At 40.2% G+C, this 24,133-nt stretch overlaps 1 protein-coding gene across 6 annotated transcripts in view; it reads left to right on the plus strand.

The window, feature by feature from the left end:
- The window catches only part of FTO (FTO alpha-ketoglutarate dependent dioxygenase), a 414,507-nt gene that overhangs the window by 128,160 nt on the left and 262,214 nt on the right, over nt 1–24,133 (plus strand). For all 6 annotated transcript variants that reach the window (XR_009692357.1, XR_009692356.1, XM_061138527.1 and 3 more), the window contains exon 4: nt 12,309–12,452. Coding sequence is in view for 4 of the 6 variants with exons in the window: in XM_061138527.1 (XP_060994510.1) it covers nt 12,309–12,452 (144 nt within the window). In the remaining 2 variants the exon portion in view is untranslated. The remainder of the gene's footprint in view (nt 1–12,308; nt 12,453–24,133) is intronic.

The raw sequence follows: 24,133 nt of genomic DNA on the forward strand, positions 1-24,133 counted from the left end.
TTTATCTTTCAGCGTTCATGTTGAGAGCTCTGATTTTTTTTCTTTATCCCTTATGCGATAAAGATTTTTTGATTGGGTTTTCCCCTAATATTTGATAAGTTCACAGTGATTTTTTTTTCATCGATCATACTGGCATTTGATGGGTCCTTTCAATCTGGAAGGAAACTCATGTCCTTCAATGTGCAATATTTTCTTGATTCACTTTGTTAATTATTTCTTCCTCTCCAGCTTTCTTTTCTCTCCAGAATCCATATGGTTTGGTACTCAAACTGGCTGTCTCCTCTAATTTTCTTACTTATTCTCTTGTTTTTTAATCTATTTGTTTTTAATCTTTTTTAATCAGAGTGTAATCCACTCTCAGAAGTTTTCTTACCTTTATCTTCCAGATGGTAACCACTATCTTAACTTCTAAGGCCATATATTAGTTTTATACACATTTGAATGAGAATCATAAGCTCTTTGAAGGAATGGTTTGTCTTGATCCTTCTTTGTATGTGCATATAATGCAAATCAGTATTTTTTTTTTTGCCCCAAATTAGTAGGTATCTCTTGTCCTTGAGTAGTTCATGCTATTTAACTACATTGTGGCCATTGTCCAATAACTCTTTGATTTCTTCAGCTGCAACCTCGGTTTAATACTAAGATTCTTTAGATTGCACATAGCAGATGCTTGGCCTAAACAGGTTGATTTAAGACAATATGAAATTGTTTTATTTAATATTAAGACCTGTCTCACTGGCTTCAGGTGCCCCTTGTTTCAACAGTAATAGTGTGGCCAGCTTCAGACTCCTTCCCCTTCATATTTTGGCTCTTTTTGAGCTGTAGCTTTTTCTCTTGAGGGAGGTAAACTTCTTGTGGCCCCCAAGTGGCTGCCTCAAGCTTTTGTGGCTACTCTCTTTATTGCTGAGGAGCTTTGAGAAGGAGAGAAACGGTGCCTTGGACATGTATTTTGAACCCTGGATAAAGCTTTGCCCTAGGGACTTCTCTGGTGATCCAGTGGTTAAGAATCCACCTTCCAATGCAGGGGATGTGGCTTCTATCCCTGGTCAGGGAACTAAGATTTCACATGCTGCAGGACAACTTAGCCTGTGCACCACAGCTAGAGAAGCCTGTGTGCCGCAATGAAGACCCAGTGTAGCCAAAAATGGTTAAAAATAAAACAAAGCAAAACAAATTACTTAAATAAAAAGCTTTGCCTGAAGAGAGGTGAACAAATAATTATTCTTTTTTGATTAATCCAGTTTGATTCTGGTCTTCTATGCTGTTTACAGTCTTCCCTGGTGGTTCAGTAGTAAAGAACCCACCTGTCAATGCAGGAGATGTGGGTTTGATCCCTGTGTAGGAAAAATCCCCTGGAGAAGGATATGGCAACCCACTCCAGTATTCTTGCCTGGGAAATCCCGTGGACGGAAGGGCCTGGCAGGCTACAGTTCACGGGGTCACAAAAGAGTCAGACTCGACTCAGTGACTGAACAACAGCAACGACATTGTTTACAACATCCAGGTTTTCTCTAAGGCTCTGTGACTCTGTGCTTTGCTGAGGTTGCCCACAGAATTGCAACCTTTTGTGTTTGAAGCTCTGGTTCAAGGAAGTTTATTTGAGAAGTATCTTGACTTCTCTCCTCATTTCGTGTGTGTGTGTGTGTGTGTGTGTACGCAGTCACTCAGTTGTGTCCCACTCTTTGTGACCCCATGGACTGTAGCCTGCCAGGCTTCTCTGTCCCTGGAATTTTCCAGGCAAGAATACTGAAATGGGTTGCTGCTTCTTCCTCCAGGGGATCTTCCTGACCCAGGGATCAAACCTGCGTCTCCAGCATTGGCATATGGGTTCTTTACCACTGAGTCACCAGGGAAGCCTCTCATTTCATATTTTATTTTAAATAATGTCATGGTCTTAGAGCTTTAGCCAAGAACCCCCAGAGCAGTTTTTCTCTCCTCTTCTCACTTTCACTTTATTCCACCATGTCCATGAAACATGATATAATGAGGTTATCCTATGATGTGAATATTTATATCTTAAAAAAAAATTTTTTTCCAAATGCTTAATCTGAAAGCTGACAGAGCCAGACATCCTGCTGAAAGGCTTCAGATTTTTTCGGTAAAGAGTTTTCAATATTTCTCATGAAATCCTAGAAAACTTATAATTAATTTCACAATTTATCTGTGTCAGGGGACTACATTTGTCCCTGAATTGCTGCTTTCAAGACATGTTAGAACAGCTTCTTGTCATGGATTTTGAGCTGAGACTGATGAGGGTTTTTTTTCTTTCAAACTTCTGAATTCTCTATTTCTTCAGACCATTCCTTGCTCAGTGGCTAAGGAGTGTGCTCTGGGTCAGCAGCCGGCTTGACTGATTGTTCTTCACAGCCAATCATGGAATGCATTTTTAAATGGTAGAGTTCTTCCAGGAAATCTCTTTCTTGGTCAACCCTTCTTTACAAGGAACAGAGACCTTCAGGTTGTTATTGTTGTTTAGTTGCTAAGTCGTGTCCGACTCTTTGCAACCCCAGGGACTGCAGCATGCCAGACTTCCCTGTCCTTCATTATCTCCCAGAGTTTGCTCAAACTCATGTCCATTGAATCAGTGATGCCATCCAACCATCTCACCCTTCATCATCCCCTTCTCCTCCTGCCCTCAATCATTTGCAGCATCAGGGTCTTTTCCAATGAGTCGGGTATTCACATCAGGTGGCCAAAGAATACCAAAAGGAGCTTCAGCTTCAGCATCAGTCCTTCCAGTGAATATTCAGGGTTGTTTTCCTTTAGGATTGACTTGTTTGGTCTTACAATACAAGGGGTTCTCAAGAGTCTTCTACAATACCACAGTTCAAAAACATCAGTTCTTCAGCAGTCAGTCTTCTTTATGGTCCAACTCTTGCATCCATACATGACTACTGGAAAAACCATAGCTTTGACGATATGGATCTTTGTTGGCAAAGTGATGTCTCTGCTTTTTAATACACTGTCTAGGTTTGTCATAGCTTTTCTTCCAAGGAGTAAAACATCTTTTACTTTCTTCAGGAATATTTCTCAAGTGTTCTCTGGCTTATGCCATTTGCCATTATTTTAGAAACCTGTCCAGAAATATTATCCAAAGACAACACTTAGAAGCATCTTCCTTCCAGAGGGATCATTCTGGGAAGCAGATCTGACCTATGGAAAAGTTACCATCAGTGTCTGCCACTGCCCTCAGCATAAGTCTAGATTGCTTACGTGGTTCACAAAACCTGCCATGTCTCCTTGGGCCTTTCCCCACCTCTCCAGCCTTTTCACGTGCTAATCCATGTCATTCAAGTAACAGTCCTTTGCTGTTTTTGTTGTTTAGTTGCTAAGTCATGTCTGACTCTTTGCAACCCCATGGACTGTAGACCCCCAGGCTCCTCTGTCCTTGGAATTCTCCAGGCAAGAGTACTGGAGTGGTAGCCATTCCCATCTCCAGGGGATCTTCCTGACCCAGGGATCAAACCTGAGTCTCTTGCTTGGCAGGCAGATTCTTTACCATTAAGCCACCTGGGAAGTCCGTAACACTCTTAACAACTCGGAATCAATTATGTTTCTAAACCCCCATCTGCCATATCCCTTCTAGAGTGTGTCTTCCCAGCCTCATACCTTTCCCCTTTCCCCTTTTGTGTTTCTCCATTTTGAAAAATGATTCCTTGTCCCAGGCACTGGGATGTCATAGATCAGTGCTGGACGGAAAATATCCTTAGACTTGCCTACCAGCTGAGCCTCTGCAACTTCTGGGTTTCTCCTGCCTCAAGATTTGTGACATGGACAGGACGGGATCTGCTATGTAAGCCCCTCTAGGTATGGAGTTAAGGAAGCAGAGGAAATTGTTGTCTGGGCCAGAGTCTTAGAAATTTTAGCACTTGGCTAAGGCAACATGCGCGTGTGTGCGTACATGCTCAGTTGTGTCTGACTCTGTGACCCCGTGGGCTGTGGCCTGCCAGGCTCCTCTGTCCATGGGATTCTCCAAGCAAGAATACTGGCGTAGTTTGCCATTTCCTTCTCCAGGGAATCCTCTCGACCCAGGGAATGTACCCACGTCTCCTATGTTGGCAGACAGGAGAAGCCCCAGCTAAGGCAATAAGAAATAGGAAATAGATCTATTTTTTTAATGTGTGGTGATGAGAAATATATATATATATATATATATGTACATCAGCAAAATTATTGACAAAGAATATTGATGGTATTATGCTTCAAATGGGCTTCCCTGGTGGCTCAGAGGTTAAAGCGTCTGCCTGCAATTCGGGAGACCTGAGTTCGATCCCTGGGTCAGGAAGATCCCCTGGAGAAGGAAATGGCAACCCACTCCAGTATTCTTGCCTGGAGAATCCCATGGACGGAGGAGCCTGGTGGGCTACATTAGTCCATGGGGTCTCAAAGAGTCGGACACGACTGAGTGACTTCACTTTCACTTTTCACTTTATGCTTTAAATGTGGTAGAAAATTTCAAGTGATATATTTTACTTGATTAGAACTGTCATCTCTTTTTTCATGCTCAGGCTTCTGTATTTGTTGTCTGTATAACAGTGGTTTGCATACAGCTCTGAGAATGCACACAAAATATTTGATGGCATTTATCTTTTATTAAATGGAATTAATTTTTTCTCAAAAACTAGTTAGCTATTTTCCCCCTTTGTTTCTTAAAGCCTTTACTTTTAAGACGTGACAGAAAAGTCTTCCAGGTACACATAGACAAGTAACACTTGATTGCAGTTGAAAATTAATTGGTTAACCTGGGGGTCGGAGTTTTGGACATTTTAAACTTGACAGTTAAACTTCACATTCTTTGGCGTTTTGTCACATCTTTCACTTCTTGAGTCGTTTGGTTAGTGGGAGCTGGGAACACACTGAACACCCTGAGACACATAAAACCCTTTCAGTGTTGCTGAAGTTCAAAGGCAAGTAGGAGCCAATTGCCTCTGCTTGTTTCCAAAATAACATAGGGAAACAGTAATCAGTTGCAGTTGCTATAAATAATTACAAGTTGATTTTATTGAGAAAGTGGGCAACACTGTATTTATGCAATAAAAAATTTATCAGACATACATCTTCCCTCCTCCCTTCCCAGCCCATGGAGGAAACAAACCTTCAACAAAATATTATTTTAATGAGCACATTTCAAAGGTGCTGGATTTATGGGAGACATCAGGCAACACTGATTGCAATTACTGTCTCTCTTTGTCGTTCAGGACTTTATTGGTGCCATATTGAGAAGAGTGTGAGGATGAAAGTTAGAGGGGAAAGTAGTCAACCAGCCTGTTAGCCTGTAAACATCCATACTCGGTGGCATCAAAAACCTCCTTAAAATGGTTGTCTTTGTAGTTTAAAAATCATTTCTTTTTCAAGTTAAGTTGTTGATTTGACCAGAGATGGATGTACAAAAAACCTTCTTAAAATGTCTCTATTCTTTTTCTTGGGCTTCCCACATGGCTCAGTGGTAAAAATATCCACCTGTTAAGCAGGAAATGTGGTTTCAATCCCTGGATCTTGAAGATCCCTCAGAGAAGGAAATGGCAACCCACTCCAGATTTCTTGTCTGGGAAATCTCATGGACAGAGGATCCTGGCAGCCTATAGTCCATGGGATTGCAAAAGAGTTAGACATGACTTAGCAACTAAACAACAATTCTTTTTCTTGGGCTACAAGCTACAGCCATTATCATTGGGACCCTCTAGAATGAAGCAGCCTGAAGACTTGTAGTGTAAAAGATAATAAATACTGATTTTTCTTATCAATATTCTTCTGTTAAATCAATCTGCTTATCAATTTACTTATCAATTTGTACTCAATTTACTCAAATAAAGTAAATAATTGCTTTATTATGTTGTATGTTGGTACTGGTCATGTGGATTAGTAGGTATTAGTCACATTACATCATTTTTTTTTAATTTAATTTTTTTCCTACTTTTCTTTTTTTTTTTTTACATTTTGGCCACACCACGTGGTCTTAGCTCCCTGACCAGGGATTGACCCCACACCGTCTATAGTGGAAGCTGAATCCTAACTGCTGGGCTGCTAGGGAAGTCTTACATCATGATTATTGTATTCAGCCTCAGCTTCCTCACTTATATGTGCTGTGCACATCTCTATCAAATCACAGATATCAAGACTATAGAGCAGGGGTCGGCAAACATTTTTCTGTATAAAGGACCAGATAATGAAGATTTTAAACTTCAGAGGCCTCTGGTCTGTATCTTAGCTACTCAACCATGTTGTTATGTGTGAAATCAGCTGTGGCTAGTATGTCAATGAGTGGGCCTGACTATTCTTGTTAAACTTCACAGATGCAGGTGATAGGACTGATTTGCCTATGGGCTAGAGTGGGGTTCATGGACTTGCATGCCTCTCGGGGGCCAGGCAGGTATCTAATGCAGTCACGTGGCTGACGGCACGGCCACTAGTGCCTTGTCTGAAAGATACGGCTACTTCTTACTGATGGCCACTTGTGACTGGCTCAGTGAGACCTGAGTTTGTAATTTGAGAGTAGCTGGAGCAACTTCCTGGTGGTCCAGTGGCTAAGACTCTGAGCTCCCAATGCATGGGGCCCAGGTTCGATCCCTGCAACTAAGACTGGGCACAGTCACATAAATGAATAAATCTGTGTTAAAAAAAAAAAAAATGAATAAGCTTCAGAGTCAGACAGACCTAATTTGAATTCTACTTACTAGCAGTGTGAACCTAGGCAAGTTATTTTTTTTAAAGAGTAGCTGGATTGGTATTTTTATGCAAAGCACTTTTATCAGTAGGCAGCTAATTTAGATTCAATCAGAAAATGTTGTGCAGGTCAGGCTATATACCTTTGAGAACTCTTTTCTGGTCTATAGGATCTAAATTAGAAGTGCTGATATTTTCAGGTATAATTATGTATAATGTATAATGAAGAACTTCCTGTCACACTTTGACCACCTGATGAGAAGAGTCAACTCATTGGAAAAGACCCTGATGTTGGGAAAGACTGAAGGCAAATGGAGAAGAGGGTGGCAGAAGACGAGATGGTTAGATAGCATTGCTGACTCAATGGACATGTATTTGAGCAAGCTTCAGGAGATAGCAAAGGATAGGGAAGCCTGGTGTGCTGTAGCCCATAAGGTTGCAAAGAGTTAGACATGACTTGGCAACTGAACACCACCACCACCAAGAAGTTGGTGAGTGTTATTAGACATGGGCAGCACATATCTAATTCAGGTGCTGCCAACTACCCATTCTCATGCTGTGACAGACATCAATAATCAGTCATACCACTGTATCCTGCTGAGCCTACAGTGATTCACCACCAGACCTCAAAAAAGCCACAGCCAGTAAATTCACTGTGTCCTTTGTATCTCAGCTAGTAAAGAATCTGCCTGCAATTCAGGAGACCCCTGTTCGATTCCTGAGTGGGAAGATATGCTGGAGAAGGGATAGGCTACCCACTTTAGTATTCTTGGGCTTCCCTGGTGGCTCAGATGGTAAAGAATCTGCCTGCCATGTGGGAGATGTGGGCTTGATCCCTGGGTTGGGAAGATCCCCTAGTGAAGGGAACAGCTACCCACTCCAGTATTCTAGCCTGGAGAATTCCATGGACTATACAGTTCATGGAGTTGCAGAGTTAGACACGACTGAATGACTTTCACTTTCTTCTGATATGTAAGGTATTTGTCAACCCTGTTCCAGAGGATTCTCTTTAAAATGTTTTTTTGGATTAACCCAGAAAATGGCATTGGACTTTTTAACTCTGTGATTTTAAAGAATCTAGCCGGAAATTGCTCTTAACTACAGAGTACTTGAGAAAATATATATCAAAATAGCAACAGATAGGACAGAAGGTAAAGTCCTGTTCCTATGGCAGTATCACATTTTAGATTCAGACTTAGGGAATTGAAGAATACCCACAGTTGGATGTGTCCTTAAAAACGTTAGTAGCATTCCTTCTTTGGAGACACCTGAACTTGTGTTTCTGGTGTGTCTTTTTTTTCACCATACCTGTGTGAAATAATGGGAATGAATAGTTATAAAGGGGAAGTTCTTTTTTCCTTTCTCTTTCTGTCTGTGATGCCGGTTTACAGTTACTAGATAGAGTGTAAGATGTTCAGAATTTAAGGACTCTATATGTGAATACGTGCCATCTGGGATGCAGGTAACTTTTGGATTGTGTCTGTGACATGCTGTATGTGATGCTGGCTAAGTAAAACGTGTTTTATTGTCCATTTTGATTGCATAAAATTTACATCTTTTGTATTCTGCCCTCTGTGAGTCTAAACCATACTTGTCTTTCAAGTTTGATCATCTCTAAGAATTTTGTTCTGCTTGTTCTAACCCGCATTGAACCTGTCCTCTAGATTTCTTGAATGTTGAGAACTGTGCTAATTCAGCAGTGTCATGCTTTATTACGTTATTTGACTTAATTTGCATTTGTTATTCCCCCCACCCTCTGCCATAATCAACATTTTCTTTTCCTGGCATCTTGCACAATAAGGACCATGAATGGTGTGAACTGAGAGAGCGTATTGTGTTTAAGTAGGCAATTTAGAACAAATGTTCATTGGATGTTGTTTATATGCCAGTAGTTGTTTAGTTGCTAAGTCATATCCGATTCTTTGCAACCCCATGGGCTGCAGCATGCAGGCTTCCTTGTCCTTCAGTATCTACTGGAGTTAGCTCAAAGTCATGGCCATTGGGTCGGTGATGCTATCTAGCCATCTCATCCTCTGTCCCCCCCTTCTCCTTTTGCCTTCAATCTTTCCCAGCATCAGGATCTTTTCCAGTGAGTTGGCTCTTCACATCAGTTGGCCAGAGTATTCAGCTTCGGCATCAGTCCTTCCAATGTGAAGTTCTAAATATGGTTGAAACAGAAAAATGGACCCTGTATTTGAAGACCAGAGTCTAGTGGATTAAAGTCTAGTGGAGTTTAAAATGTTCCATTTCTAGTAATCAGTGATGCACATTCACAACTCCACTGAAAGTAAAGCTCCACTGGGCATAGATCTTTGTTTCATTTACTGATATACCTCACGTGCCCAGGGCAGTGCGTCTTATATTGTAACTGCTCAATAAATATTTCTTAGGTGAACTTTTACATGTTTTTATGTAGGTGTGGGACATTAATGTAGGTGAATCATAGGGTGTGCCTTCTACTTCCTTGACATGTCTCTCCTACTGTTTACTCCAGCCATGTAGTTCTCTTTCCAGAAAAATCAGTCTTGAGTTTTCTTAACAGAAATATTATTAATATTTGTACATATACACATATATATGTGTATGTGTTGTTTTTTTATACAAATTATAGCCTATTCCTTTCTTTCTCTTAAAAATATAGCAGATAGTTTTCTATCATTGCATGCCCATATTATTTTTAGTGGCTATATAGTATTTTATTGCCTGAACATTTCATATTTTATTAAACCAGAAGGTTATTGATGGATGTTGAAGTTATTCTGATCTTTTGCTTTTATGAACAGTGCTCTAGTAAATATCCTCCCTCAATTTGCAACCTCTGCAAGTAGGAATTTTAGTATACATTTCTAAAAGTGGTATTGTGGAATTCCTACAAGTTCAAAGGTTTTATACATTTGTAATTTTGACAGGTATTGCAGATAATCTTCCACAGAGAATATGAATGTGCCATTTTGCTTCACTCTTACTAACATTATATTTTATCAAGGTGCTTATTTTTTTCTGATCTAATAGGTGAAAAATATCTATTATGGCTTTGTTTTGTGTGTAAAACATATAAAAAAATCTTTTTATATGTTTACAAACTCCATTTTATGTCTTCTGTCTTTATAACTTTTGCCCATTGTTCTATTTGATTATTGATATTTATCTTTCTGATGTGTAGAAGTTCTTTATATGGTTAAAAAATATTCACTGGCCAAGTTTGCTTGTTTATGTTTCTGTGTTAATTATAGAGTCAGCTTGTCTAGGGACCAAACCTAGTGAACTAAACATCAATCCTGTTGGTATTTTTATTGTGTTTGTGTCAAATTTATGGATGACTTAGGGAGAACTGGCATTTCCATAATGTTTCACCTTATTTCTTAAGAACATAATATGTCTTTGCATTTGTTTAAGTGAATCATTATGATGATAAAGGACACTGTCTTAACTTTTTCTATTAAGTTTCTGATGTTTTCCTATTAAAATATGTTGGCTTTGAGATAAATCTATATTGTATCATGTTAAGGAACTAGTCACCTATTGCTGTCTTACTGAGGTTTTTATCATGAAAGGATATATTTTATCAATTATTTCTGTGTATCTGGTGACTCATGTATTTTTTGTTTGTTTTCATCTATGAACATGATGAATTTTAAGTATCGTTGCTGTTGTTCAGTCACTAAGTTGTGTCCAGCTCTTTGCGACCCCGTGGACTGCAGCACGCCAGGCCTCCCTGTCCTTCAGTATCTTCTGGAGTTTGCTCAAACTCATGTCCACTGAGTCAGTGATGCTGTCTAACCATCTCATCCTCTGCCACCCTCTTCTCCTTTTGCCTTCAATCTTTTCCAGCTTTAGGGTGTTTCCCAGTGTGTTGGCTCTTCCATCAGGTGGCCAAAGCATTGGATTTCAGCTTCAGCATCAGTCCTTCCAATGAATATTCAGGGTTGATTTCTTTTAGGATTAACTGGTTTGATCTCCCTGTTGTCCGAGGGACTCTCAAGAACTTTCTCCAGCACCACTGTTCAAAAGCATCAATTTTTCAGTGCTCAGCTTTCTCTAGCGTCCACCTCTCACATCTGTACATGACTGTTGGAAAAACCATAACTTTGACTAGATGGACCTTTTTCAGCAAAGTGATGTCTCTGCTTTGTAAAATGTTGTCTATATTTGTCATAGTTTTCGTTCCAAGGAGGAAGCGTCTTTAATTTCATGGCTGCAGTCACTGTCCGTGGTGATTTTGGATCCCAAGAAAATAAAATCTGTCACTGCTTCTACTTTTTACCTTCTATTTGCCGTGAAGGAATGGGACCAGATGCTTGACTTTGGTTTTTTGAATGTTGAGTTTTAAGCCAACTTTTTCATTCTCATCTTTCACCCTTAAGAGGCTCTTTAGTTCCTCTTCACTTTCTGCCATTGGCGTAGTATCATCTGCATGTCTGAGGTGGTTACTATTTCTCCCAGCGATAGATTTTTGCATATTGAACTATCCTTGTACTCCTGGAATAAGTTCTACTTCGTTATGTTATTCTTTTAATATGCTGCTGGATTTTGATTCTTTTTCCTTATATAGATCTTCCTCAACTTTCAGTGGGATTATCTCACAATAAACCCATTTTAAGTTGAAAATAGCATAAGTCAAAACTGCATTTAATACACATAATCAACCAAACATCATTGTTTACCCTGGCCTGCCTTAAACCTACTTGGAACACTTACATTAGTCTGCAGTTGAGTAGAATCACCTAACACAAAGTATATTGTAATAAAGTGCTGAGTATCTCATGTAATTTATTGAATATTGTACTGAAAGTGGAAATTAGAGTGGTTTATATGCATACTGAATAGTTATCAGTGTATTGGTTCTCCACACTCCTGATCACGAGGCTGACTTGGAGTGGCCGCTGCCTAGCATTACAACAGTACTTTTCTGGATACTGCTAGCCCCTGATGGGACCAAAATTCAGCATCAAAGTATGGTTACAACTCTATGCATATTGCTTTCACACCATTGTAAAGTTGAAAAATCATTAAGTTGAGCCATAGTTAAGTTGGGGACTGTCTATACTATTAATATATTTAGAAATTATGCATTGATTTTGGATGTGAGACTGGTGTGTGTGTGTGTGTGTGTGTGTGTGTGTGTGTGTTGGATTGAATACATGTTCTTGTCTTTATTAAAAGAATCTGGACACTTCTTTTGTGCTCTTGAACAATTTACAATTTATTGAAATTACACACTTCTTAACTGTTCGATAGAATTTTCCTTTGCAACTCTCTAGACCTGTGTTCTTTGACAACTTCTTCTATACCTTCTGTGGCTTTTTAAGCCGTTCTACCTCTTCTGGGGTCAATTTTGTCCATTCATGTTTTCCTAAAAACCTATGCAGATTTTCTGATTTAGTTTCATGAAACTGAACAAAATAATCATCTTTAATTTTCTTTGATATCTGTGGTTATTTCCTTACCACTTTCAGATTTTTTTATCAAAAAAATAAATGACATGTTAAAATATTTTAGAGAATGTGTTTTTTTAAAAAAATGGTGCAAGTAGAATATATAGTCACTTATCCATATTTTATTAAAACTTCAGTTATTCTTAAGGTGACTATGAAACTCAGAACTTTAGATGAAAGATTTCTGACAACTCTCTTCTCTTTTGACAGGCCCTGAAGAGGAAAGTGAGGATGACCCTCAACTTGAAGGCAGAGATCCTGATATTTGGCACGTTGGTTTTAAGATCTCGTGGGACATAGAGACACCTGGTTTGGCGATACCCCTTCACCAAGGAGACTGCTATTTTATGCTTGGTAATGCAAGGATCAATGCTATACTGATGCTCTAGTATCTTAAGTTTTCGATTATTGGGTACATATTTTGCATATGTCTTTTGAAGTAAACTTTGTAAGTTTTTCATATGATAATGAAGTGTCTACATGTAACTTGATCGTTTTTTTTTTCTTTTTAAGATACTGCTAATTTTAAAAGTTGCTTTTCTTTTCATTCTAAGTGTTGATGGCATTCCCCAAAGTCCTAACCAGGTTTCAAAATTTTTTTCATCAGGGCTACTAAATCATCTCAATCACCTTGTTAATGTGAAGTTTTTAAAAATACGGCCCTGTCTCTGAAGGTTTTTAGTGAAAGTTTTTTCTAGTTTTGAATTTAGTTTCCTCTCTGGAACAGCTGACCTGACAACAAAGCCTCTTCCTCTACTCCCTCCCACTGAGTTCCCCTCATTTCCCTCACTCAGTTCTCTGGGAAACAATATTTCAGCTATGGTCAGCCTCACTGAAGCTAGGAAGTTTGGGGAGCTTCGTTTTTTGTTTCTTAGCTCTAAGGTTTTGTGTTTTTTTTTGGTTTATTTTTAGACTGCTTTCTGATGCACAGCATGCAAACAGTATCCTTTTTTTTCCTTACAGAGCCTCTCAGGGTTCATTTTGTCCTTGGCTCTCACTCCTAATTATTTTGGGGTTAATCTCACTCTTACCTGCCTAGGGGAATCTACTCATGTGTTTGGTTTTAGAGCCAGGAACATCAAGGCTCAAACCCAGTATTTATAATATTATAAAGAATTATCTCCCAATAATAGAGTGTCTGTAGAGGGTCCTGTGTATGCTTCGTAAGTTTCTGTAGGAGATATTGGAAATGGATAACACTTGGTCCTTGCTTTCTAGGAATTATGAGTTTGGGGTAGCCATTCAGTCATGACCTCACTAAGTGTTTTCCAAGTTCCATTCATTCACACACTAGCTTCAAGTTTCTTGCCACATTCCTGTGCTACCCATACTATTATTGTTGTTGTTGTTTAGTCGATAAGTCTAGTCTGACTCTTTGAGACCCCATGGACTGCAGTATGCCAGGCTTCCCAGTCCTTCACTGTTTCCTGGAGTTTGCTCAGATTCATGTCCATCGAGTCGGTGATGCTATCCAACCATCTCATCCTCTGTCGTCCCCTTCTCCTTTTGCCTTCAATCTTTCCCAGCATCAGGGTCTTTTCCAGTGAGTTGACTGTTCCCATCAAGGGGCCAAGTATTGGAGCTTCAGCTTTAGCATCAATCAGGGTTGATTTCCTTTAGGGTTGACTGATTTGATCTCCTTGCAGTCCATGGGACTCTCAAGAGTCTTCTCTAGCACCACATTATTACCTATGTAATATTTCTCTCTAGATAATCTCTTTTTTGTCTTGAATGGAAATGAGTTTATTTCCATTCAAATGGAAATGGAAAACCAGTATCACTTGACATAATTAGAAGAATTGTATAGAGTGAAAGTGAAGTCGTCTTAAGTATCTGGTGCTCTTGTTTGCTGAAGACCCTGAGACTCAGGCCTGTTCTGTCTTCAGTCACTATTAGGGAGAGGTGTTAACCCAATCATGGTACCAGTTCTGGGCTTTCTCCTTTGTGTCAGCGGGAAGATTGGAAGATCATGATGCAGGGAATTACTTTCTCACAGTGCGATTCAATAGTAAATTCTTAAATTCTTTTCACGGAGGAGTCCTGCTTTTGTTGCACACTATTCTTTTGTTGTCGTTCAGTCATTAGGTCGTGTCCAACTCTCTGCGACCCCAGGGACTGTAGCCTGCCAGGCTCCTCTCCTCCACTGTCACCTGGAGTTTGCTCAAATTCATGTCCATTGAGTTGGTGATGCTGTCTAACCATCTCATCCTCTGATCTAAGTAAGCTCCAAATCTCTTGCCTTCGATTTGCATGTTGCTTTCCAGTTTACACATCAGTTTCACATAAGCCATCTCAGTCAGTCTCCAAACAGCCTTGCTAGGGAGATGGTGCAGGATGTCAATCTGTTTTTAAGTAATTTGCCCAAGGTCACTCAGTTCGTGTGAAGCAGGACAGAGGGCAGTATGTGGTTGCATGTTTCTTATTCGGTGCTTTTCTTGCTCTCAATGGGACCATTTAGATTTGATCCCAATTCATTGAAGATCTCTAGGTGGGAATGCTTTTAGGGGTAAGGTCATCTATTCATCTACCCCGCTCCTGCTTGTCTCAGGATTTGAGTTTCTATTCTCAAGTCTTTGCCCCATCGTTGAGCATCATTTATAGGTAAAACAGACTATTATTTCATTTTTTAATATACCACCCAGATGTGGATATTTACTGTGAGTATAAATAGGTTGTAATTTCAGCCAGTAAATCACTTTCCTTTTGTGTACTCGTCAAGTTTCTGTTAACATTTTGCATCTTTAAAAGAAATGGGAGTCAGAATAGTGCTATTTTCAATAGCTTTGTTAACTTTCTATGTATAAAAGTAGTAAATGACATTGTAAAGACTCAGCTACTTTCCATTTATTTAGTAACATCTCATGTTTTCTTTTCTGATTGAAAAAGTAGAATATGCTCACTGTAGAGAAAAGAAACTCTGAAAAGTATAAAGTGAAAAGAAAAAATTAAAAATCAGATTCATGCCTATTTTGGTACTTTGCCTTTTAGACTCTTTCCAACGTGTACATAAATATGTACCTGGAATGGCAGTTGTTGGCCTCCTAGTGACTAAGCCATGTCCGACTCCTCTGTGACCCCAGGGACTGTAGCCTGCCAGGCTTTTCTGTCTGTGGGATCCCCAGGCAAGAATAATGGACTGGGTTGCCATTTCCTACTCCAGGGGCTCTTCCTGACCCAGGGATCGAACCTGCGTCTTCTGCCTTCTCAGGCAGATTCTTTACCACTGAGCCACCGGGAAGCCCAGGAATAACAGTAGTATATGAATAACAACTATGTTTACTGTGGACTAATGACAAGTCAAGCCTTCAGTGAATCTTCTCAGTAACCCTGAGAAGTAGATACCAGCTCTGTTGAGAAAAAAAATCAGGTTAGATCGATGTAGTGACTTAGCCATGGTTACACAGTGGGTCAGAATCATGGATTGAAGCTTGTCACTTTAGCCCACCCGTGCTCTGATACCCATGTCAGGCCGTCTGGTCCCCGCGCCTGGAGGCCCTCTGCACCCGTCTCTGGCACTGACTTCTGCTCTGGGCTTCTCTTCCTTCCTCAGTGTGATGCCTCTGCCTTACCTGAAGGCTTAAGACTAAATTGTTCAGAAGGGCAGAAAAGAAGGTAATGATTGTGGTCTGTTTGCATCTTTCTTTTTCAGTTCGTTTTTAAAAAATCATTTATTCATTTATTTATTTTTGGCTTGTTGCTCTATGTGGGCTTTCTTTAGTTGTGGTGAGCTGGGGCTACTCTTCATTGCAATGCATGGGCTTCTCATTGTGGCTTCTCTTGTTGGGGAGACAGCCTCTAGGGCACATGGGCTTCAGTAGTTAGGGGCTCCCAGGCTCTAGAGCATGGACTCAGTAGCCGCAGCCCACAGGCTTAGTTGCTCTGAAGCATGTGAGATCTTCCCAGATCAGGGATTGAACCAGGGTCCCCTGCATCGCAAGGCGAACTCTTAACCTCTGGACTACCAGGGATGCCCTCCATTTCTTTTTAAAGTTAGGTTTTTTTGGCTCAGAAATTACATTAAAAATGAAAATATTAAATAATCGCATTGTCCTTTTAACTTATTTATTATAATGATATACATTTTTAGAATATACATTGGTTCCACTTAGCTGTTGTAGGTGATAAAGGAAGAGTAGTGTCATTTAATAGGAGCTGATATCTGAGGCAGAACATATTGTTCTGATTTCCAAACTCCTGCCTTCAGATAAAGGTGAAATAACTGATAACTTAGTGAACTAGGCCAAGCATAGCACACTGCACCTCAAGTTTGTGCTTGGAATCTGTTTTCTTATTAAGATGTCATATTTGATTTCTAAAATGACTTGTCCCGCACCTCCTCTTAGGCTAACCAAAACAAAAATAAAAGCAACCATGGTCGAAAGCTACCTTTTCTCTTTACTTTTTAAAAGCCAAGTACTCTAAAGAACCCTGTCCCGGGATCCCTGCCCTGTGCTGATACCTGAAATCTGAACTTCATAGCACTTTTGAAAAGGAAACAGTTTAGCTCAATTTATAATAATATATTGGTCTGCAGAGGAAGTGCAGACCAAACCCTGCTGTCTCAAGTCAACCCTCCAGGGGTGTCTGATGGGGAGCGTGTCGGGTGCCTGTAATAAACCCGCTGCCTGTGGAATGGAGTGAAGGCCCTGCTGGCGGGGCCTGAGGACACGCTTAACTGGGGTTGTCACGGTTTTACTTTTAAATTGGAATCTTTGCCCTAATCTCAGAGTTAGACATGACCAGATTTGCAAGCAGATTTACAATTTTCACTAATTTTCCAACCAGGACTTCAAAACACACTTAGAGAAGAAAAAAAAAATACACTCTGGTCTTTCTCAGAATGGGATGATTTACTTTGCCACAGATGTTTTCCATAGACTGAAGGCAACCAGGGAGTTAGGGACTTAAAAGTGGCTTGGAGACAAACTGTGGGTTTGTTTTTTGTGTGGAACCGATTATACAGTTCAAGGGACATCAACCAAATCATGTTCATTAAGCAGGAGCCGGGTGTAGAGGTGGGACGGTTCCGGACAAAGGTGAGTGCTAGGTAAACCTTTTGGACAAACCTCCTCCGCCCACCCCTTTATTTGTTATTGTTATTTTTCACATATCACTCTTCATGACTCCATTCTCTCTGCTCTCTTTACTTTTGTTTCCTTAAATCCAACTACATCTCATTTTCACATGTTGTTATTGTACCAGTTTGCTCTTTCAAATCTCCAGTTGCCAAGTAAAAATTGCACGACAAAAAAGAGAACAGCAATATCAATTGAAATGCACAATATCTCCTTTTTGGGCTGGCGTCCCCTCACCAGCAGTTTAGGGTGGAATAATAGAAAGGCCATGTCCAGTCAGGTGACCAGGTTCCCCCAGGTTCCCCTCTTGTCTGTGGGCTGTGCGTTGTTAGCTCTGCTCTGAGCCTCTGCCTCCACTAAAAAGCTGGTGCTTCATGACACTTGCTTCCTAGGGTTACTGTGAAGTCAAATAAAGAAGTATCGGGAACCTATTATAGGGCAGGAATAGAGACACAGATGCAGAGAATGGACTTGTGCACACGAAGGGGAAGGAGAGGCTGGGATGAATTGAGAAAGTAGCACGGAAATGTATACACTATCTTGTGTAAAATAGCTAGCTAGTGGGATGTTGCTGCATAGCACACAGAGTCAGCTCAGTGCTCTGTGAAGACCTAGAGGGTGGGAGGGAGGGTCAAGAGGGAGGGACACGTGTATCCGTTTGGCTGATTCACTTTGTTATATAGCAGAAACCAATACAACATTTAAAGCAGTTACTCTCCAATTAAAAAGAAATTTAAAAAGGAGTATAGAGACTTCCCTGGTGGTCTAGTGGTTAAGACTGAGCTTCCAATGCAGGGGACGTGGGTTCCAGTCAATCCCTGGTTGGGGAACTAAGCTCTCACATACTATGTGGCAAAAATAAAATAAAAAAATACAATTAAAAGAAATTGAAAACATTTTTAAAAAAAAGAAAGTTTATGGAAAGCGCTTTCTGAATTACAACTTGAACATGGGGATTCATTATGAAGAGTGGGACCTGGGTCGTGGTATATTGGAGAACCAGTGAGGGAGAGGGTGATAGAAGAGTGCTGAGTGCTGGGTTCTTACCCCGCTCCATGCCCTGAGCTTGGCCGGCTTTGCACCTAATCGTTCCATGTATATATTTCTGTAGCCACATAAAGGAACTACAAGGAAGGGAAATCTCCCCAATTGATTCTTGCGGGTGAGAAGAGTTGCCATCTGGCCATTGTTGAATCAGAGCTCTGTGGTAACCGCAGTCTTGCCTTGGTGGGGGCCGGGTTTACTTATAGAGCCTGACCTGTGGTTTTCTCCTTGATGAGGTTCACCTTCTCTGAAATACCTATGGCTTAGAGCAGCAAGACCCGGTGCACTGTGAACGTTTGATGTGGTGTAACCTGAAAATGTGCCATGCTTCTATTTCGGGAGTCAACACAAGCAGTAGAGTTGGAGTTTGTAACTCTGTGAGCAGGCAGAATATAGGCCTCTAGGAGTTTAAAAAAGTCTCTTGACTGGGGCTTTTCTGGGACTTCACCTGGAGACCATGATAGCTTTGTAAATCATTCAGGTGTCCGTCAGTCCTGCCCTGTCTTAGACCTTTTGTTCAAAGGAAAAGGCTTGTGTTATTTTTTCCTCTGACCCCTTTCCCTCCCTCCTCCAACCTCTGGCTGACCAGCTGAAGCAAAAAAGACCTCTAATATATGGCTTAATCATAAATTCTAAATAATTATACTTTATTACCTCTCATGGGTCTTGAAATGTAGGTGCTACATTCTGCTTTCTGCCGAGGCAAGGGAATAATACAGAAACAGTAGTAAATTATAACTTCAGGCTGCAGTCGTAAGCTTGAGGAATTGCCATTTAAGTGGAAAGTGCTTGAACAGCCAAATGAGCACCTGTCATGTTTATTTTCACTCTGAAAAGTAGGAACATGACAGTATAGTTTCAGCTGCTTGTCCAATGCGAACCTAACCTAGCGTGTTCTCCTTCCCTGCTCAGCAACCGCAGTATCTGCTTCTTGCTGTTCACTTTTTTTTTTTGCAGGGTTGAGGATGTGTCTCTTCTGAAACTTTTTGCCCTAAAATATTCCCCTAAATGCTGACATTTTCAAACTTGGGCTTTCTGACTTGATATCCCTGGTGGCTCAGATAGTAAAGAAGCTGCTGCAATGCAAGAGACCCAGATTTGATCCCTGGGTAGGGAAGATCCCCTGAAGAAGGAAATGGCAGCCCACTCCAGTATTCTTGCCTGGGAAATCCCATGGACAGAGGAGCCTGGTGGGCTACAGTCTATGGGATAGCAAAGAGTTGGGGTCGACTGAGCAACTAACACATATTTTACACACCAGATTTTTTGGTATTCAGACAAATTGGGGAGAGGACAAGGCTGGTGTCACAGGCTCTGAGGATAGGATACCTGAGTGTGTTCCTAGGTCCTTGGAAGGATCTGCCACTTTCTTATCATACCTAGTCTTTTTGTTTATTTCTGTAGTATTTCTGTTGTGAACATTACTTGAAATGTGTGTGATGAGTACTTCCTGAGGGCCAGGCACTAAGCTGGAGGCTTTGATATATTTTATTTACTTCTCATAACAAACCTGTGAGGTGTGTAATTGTCCCCTTCTAGTCACCATTTTTTTTTCCCCAGAAAAGAAAATTGAGGGGGATGGACTGCTAGTGGGTAGTATATAGTTTCTTTTAGGAGTATGAAAATACTCTCAAATTAGTTTATGGTGATGGTTGCACAATTCTGTGAATGCACTAAAATGCAGTGAGTTGTATATTTTCAATGAGTGAATTATTTGATATGTGAATTGTATCTCCATAAAGCTCCATAAAGTGAAAATGTTAGTTGCTCAGTTGTGTCCGACTCTTTGTGACCCCATAGACTGTAGCCCACCAGGCTCCTCTGTCCATGGGATTTTCCAGGCAAGGATACTGGTGTGGGTTGCCATTTTTGAATCCACGTCTCCTGCATTGCAGGTGGATTCTTTACCGTCTTAGCCACCAGCACCGGTAAGCAGGTACGTGGATTCTATCTCCATAAAGCACCATAAAACCCCTTTTTAAAAAGGAAATTGAGGCTCAGAGAGGTAAAATCACTTGTCCAAGGTGACATATCTAGTGAAGCTTATGTTTAAGTCCAGATTTTTCTGAGACCAGACCTATTCTTTCTTCCATGGAACTATGCTAGCTCTACTAATTATATCGTTGTGGAATCTTTTTCTTTAAAAAAGTGGAAAAAAGAATATTAGTTGACCAACTAATAGATGAATACACATATATTCTCACTGTTAAGGATTCAGATAATATGGAAGTGCATAGAATAAAATGTGGAAGTACTCTTTTATCTTCTGTCTGTTCCTTTTATAAGCATTAAGATGAATAGTTATGTAGATATATTTATGTTACAGCTGCTTTTTAAGAAAACACAAATGGGACAGTACAGTATTGTGTTAGTTGAGTACCTAGGCTTTGTTGGACTTACGAACTAATTGGACCTAAGAATGTACTCTCAGAACAGAACTTGTTTGTATGTAGGGGACTTATTTTGTGTGAGTATGTACATATGTGTGTGTGTGTGTGTGTGTGTGTGTGTGTGTATACTACTTGATTTTTTTAACTTAATAATATGTCCTGGAGATTTTTTCAGGTCAGTACCTCATCCATGTTATTGTTGTTATTATAATAATATATGTGCTAGGAAATAAAGATTTAAACAGTGGAGGTTGATCTAAAATGGAAAGTGAAAAACTCTTTGCCACTTGCCCCAAGTTCCATTTCTTAGATGTAACTACTTTTCACTGTATTCACATTTTATTCTTTAGTTGATTCTTTCCTGCTTAACTGTTAAAATATCCTTAATACTTCAGTTTTTTTCATCTAACAACTTTAAGGCCTATCAGTTCTTCATGAAGAAAAACGTGGGATTGGCTCTCTTACACTCTCAGCCTTCCTAACTTTTGCCAGTTTATGTTTATTTTCAAGGTTTTTTTCTCTTAACTGATCAACTTTTTGCCAAGACACAGATGCACTCTCTTGACTTCTGGTATTTCAGCCATATCATTGCTTGCACACTTTTGAACTGTATAATGTTTACAGACTCATCTGTAATCTTGATAAGAGGACCATGCTTTCTCTGTATATTGATTCTGAAATTTGAAAACCCATACTTAACAGTGCTTATGTATGTCTTATTAATTGTAGAACCAAATGGAGTGACTGGATGCATACGTAGAGGATCTCATCCACAGTAATCACTAAACTTTCATCAGTTGAAAGGATGTGTTGCAAATGTCAGGTCAAGATTTCATACCTCATCAAAAGCTCAGAATCATGCTCCATTATTTAGCTAGTTTTGTGTTTGAGCTGTGGCTTTCTTGTTGGGTAGTTCTCCCTCTCCCCCTGGAATTCATCATTGCCTTTGTCTATTTTTACTGACTGGAGAATCATGCTATGGTGCTAGCTCTATGCTATTAGATGTTGTATCATGCTACTTATTTAATGTTTTGATAAACACTGCCTTGTTCAAACCCATCTGACACAGTTTTACTGAGATTTCTTCTCATTGCATTCCTAGGAGAATTCCGTTGTCACTCAGGTACTGTGTCTTCATCTTTTTCTGGAGTATTCTAAAAATGACCTCTGACTACTATATTTTAGATTCCCCAAAATGTATACCCTCTCCAGGACCTACCACAGTACTTTGAACATGGTAGGTGCTTTAATAAATATTGAATCAATGAGTGAAATGAATGAACCAAGGATTGCCTTTTTCCTCTTCATTCATGGCAGTATAGGCAAAAGGAAATATTTATTCTATCCTTAAAAGCTCCTGGCTGGAAAAGGTTTTGAAGATCCCTGCCAAAACAGATGGCCATTCATCTTATATTCTGGGATCTCTAGAGACAGCTTTTAGAATCTTCCATGACAGTCTATTCCTTCAGTGACCCATGCTTTACTTCCTCATAACTAATCCAGATAATGATGTGGCATCATAGAATTTTCCAAATGACACAGTGTCTGGATCAATCTGTACATTCTCTTTCATGTTTTTTATAAGAAAACCATCGAAGTTTTTTTTTTTTTTTTTTTTTTAAGCTGAGGATGAATATATTACTATGAATTATGAAGTCCTTTTAATCTCTTTGGATCATTCAATCAGTCACATGGTATTGAGATAATTCTCCACGTGGGTTGGGTAGGTGGAGTGTTCCCCATTGAGTGGCAGTCTCTCTCTCTGTCTCTTTTTAAATATTTACTTATTTACTTTTGGCTCCGTCGGGTTTCACTTGCAGCACATGGGATCTTTCATTGCCTTGCTTGATCTTCATTGCGGCGTTGGCTCTCTGGCTGTGGAGCTTAGGCTTTGTTGCCCCACAGCATGTGAGATCTCGGTTCCCTAGCCAGGGATCAAATGGAGTCCCCTGCGTTGGAAGGTGCATTCTTAACTACTGGACCACCAGGGAAGTCCCTGGCTGGCAGTCTTACTATGCCCTCTTTGGCTGTTGTGTTATCTCTACAGCGTAATTCATAAAAATACAGGCTATGGGAAGGAATTTTTGAGGCTTTTAATTTGATTGAATATCCTGTGTATGCTGTTTGCTCCTTCTATAAAAAACACTGGGAGAATGACCATGAATGAAGCCTTTAAAAGATGTATTTGTTTAATTGATTTTTGTTGACTGAGCTCAGGACTAGACCAGGAATGAATCTGACTTTCTTGAATCAGTCAGTTCCTGCAGCAGATTTCAAGCAGATTATGTCCTCATTGGGCTTCCTTGGTGGCTCAGTGGTAAAGAATCAACCTGCAGTGCAGGAGACGAAAGAGACGCGAATTCAATCCCTGGATGTGGAAGATGCCCTGGAGAAGGAAATGGCAACCCACTCCAGTATCCTTGCCTGGAGAATCCCATGGACAGAGGAGCCTGGCAGGCTACAGTCCCTGGGGTCACAAGAGTTGGACATGATTTAGCGACTAAGCCACTGCAACTATGATGGTGGCACTATACCCCCATTAAACTGTCTCTGTGGAATAATTCTTCTGGCCCAATAAACATTTCAACTTTTTTTTGGACATGGTTCGAGGCTTTTAGCATCTTAGTTTTCCGATTATTTCTGGCCACGGCATCAAAAGTGCTAGGAAATTTCCTACAAATTTTAAAATGTTATAAATTATTGTCCTTAGTTCATTATAGTGACTTTATCCTAAAACTGATCCTGGCATGACTCTTTCTCCTTACATTTTCATATTGTTCCCTCCATCATGTTGTGTTTTCTCCTTTATTCTAGGTACATGTATAACTCACCTATTTAGGATTGACATTAAAAAAATTTAATAGCCACAATGACAGTGACTCCAACCATTCAGTGTGGCTGCCATAACTCTCTCTCCCCTCCAGACTGTAGCAATTGATATAGAAGTCTTATCTGACCTATTAGACCAGAGCCATTAAGTGTATTTTTGTACCGTACACAGCATTTAGTGCCTTGTACAGAATAGGAACTTGCGAAGTATCTGGAGAGAATAGCGTTTTTTCCTCCCTACGTATTAGCCAGAAACCTTATCTTGGGCTTCTGTGGGGGCTCAGATAATAAAGAATCTGCCTGTAGTGCAGGAGACCAGGGTTCAATCCCTGGGTCAGGAAGATCCCCTGGAGAAGGGAATGGCAACCCACTCCAGTATTCTTGCCTGGAGAATTACAAGGACAGAAGAGCCTGGAAGGCTACGGTCCATGAGGTCACAAAGAGCGGAACATGACTGAGCAGCTAACACTTTTCCTTTTTTTTAAATAGCTATCTTCAACTGCCAGTGGAAAATCCGATAGTGAAATAGGAGAGACTAAAGAAAGAAGTCAAAAGGTATTTGAAGGAACAGAACTGAAGAGTTTAAGTGGCTACTTTAGTTTCATTTGTTAGCTTTGCTTGGAAGTTCTGGGGTCCAGAGTTCACTGGAGCAGTGGCTTTGTATATACAAAGTGGGAAGAGAAAAGACTTCATTCAA

Source organism: Dama dama, chromosome 4, assembly GCF_033118175.1.
Source record: "Dama dama isolate Ldn47 chromosome 4, ASM3311817v1, whole genome shotgun sequence".
Lineage (NCBI taxonomy): Eukaryota > Metazoa > Chordata > Mammalia > Artiodactyla > Cervidae > Dama > Dama dama.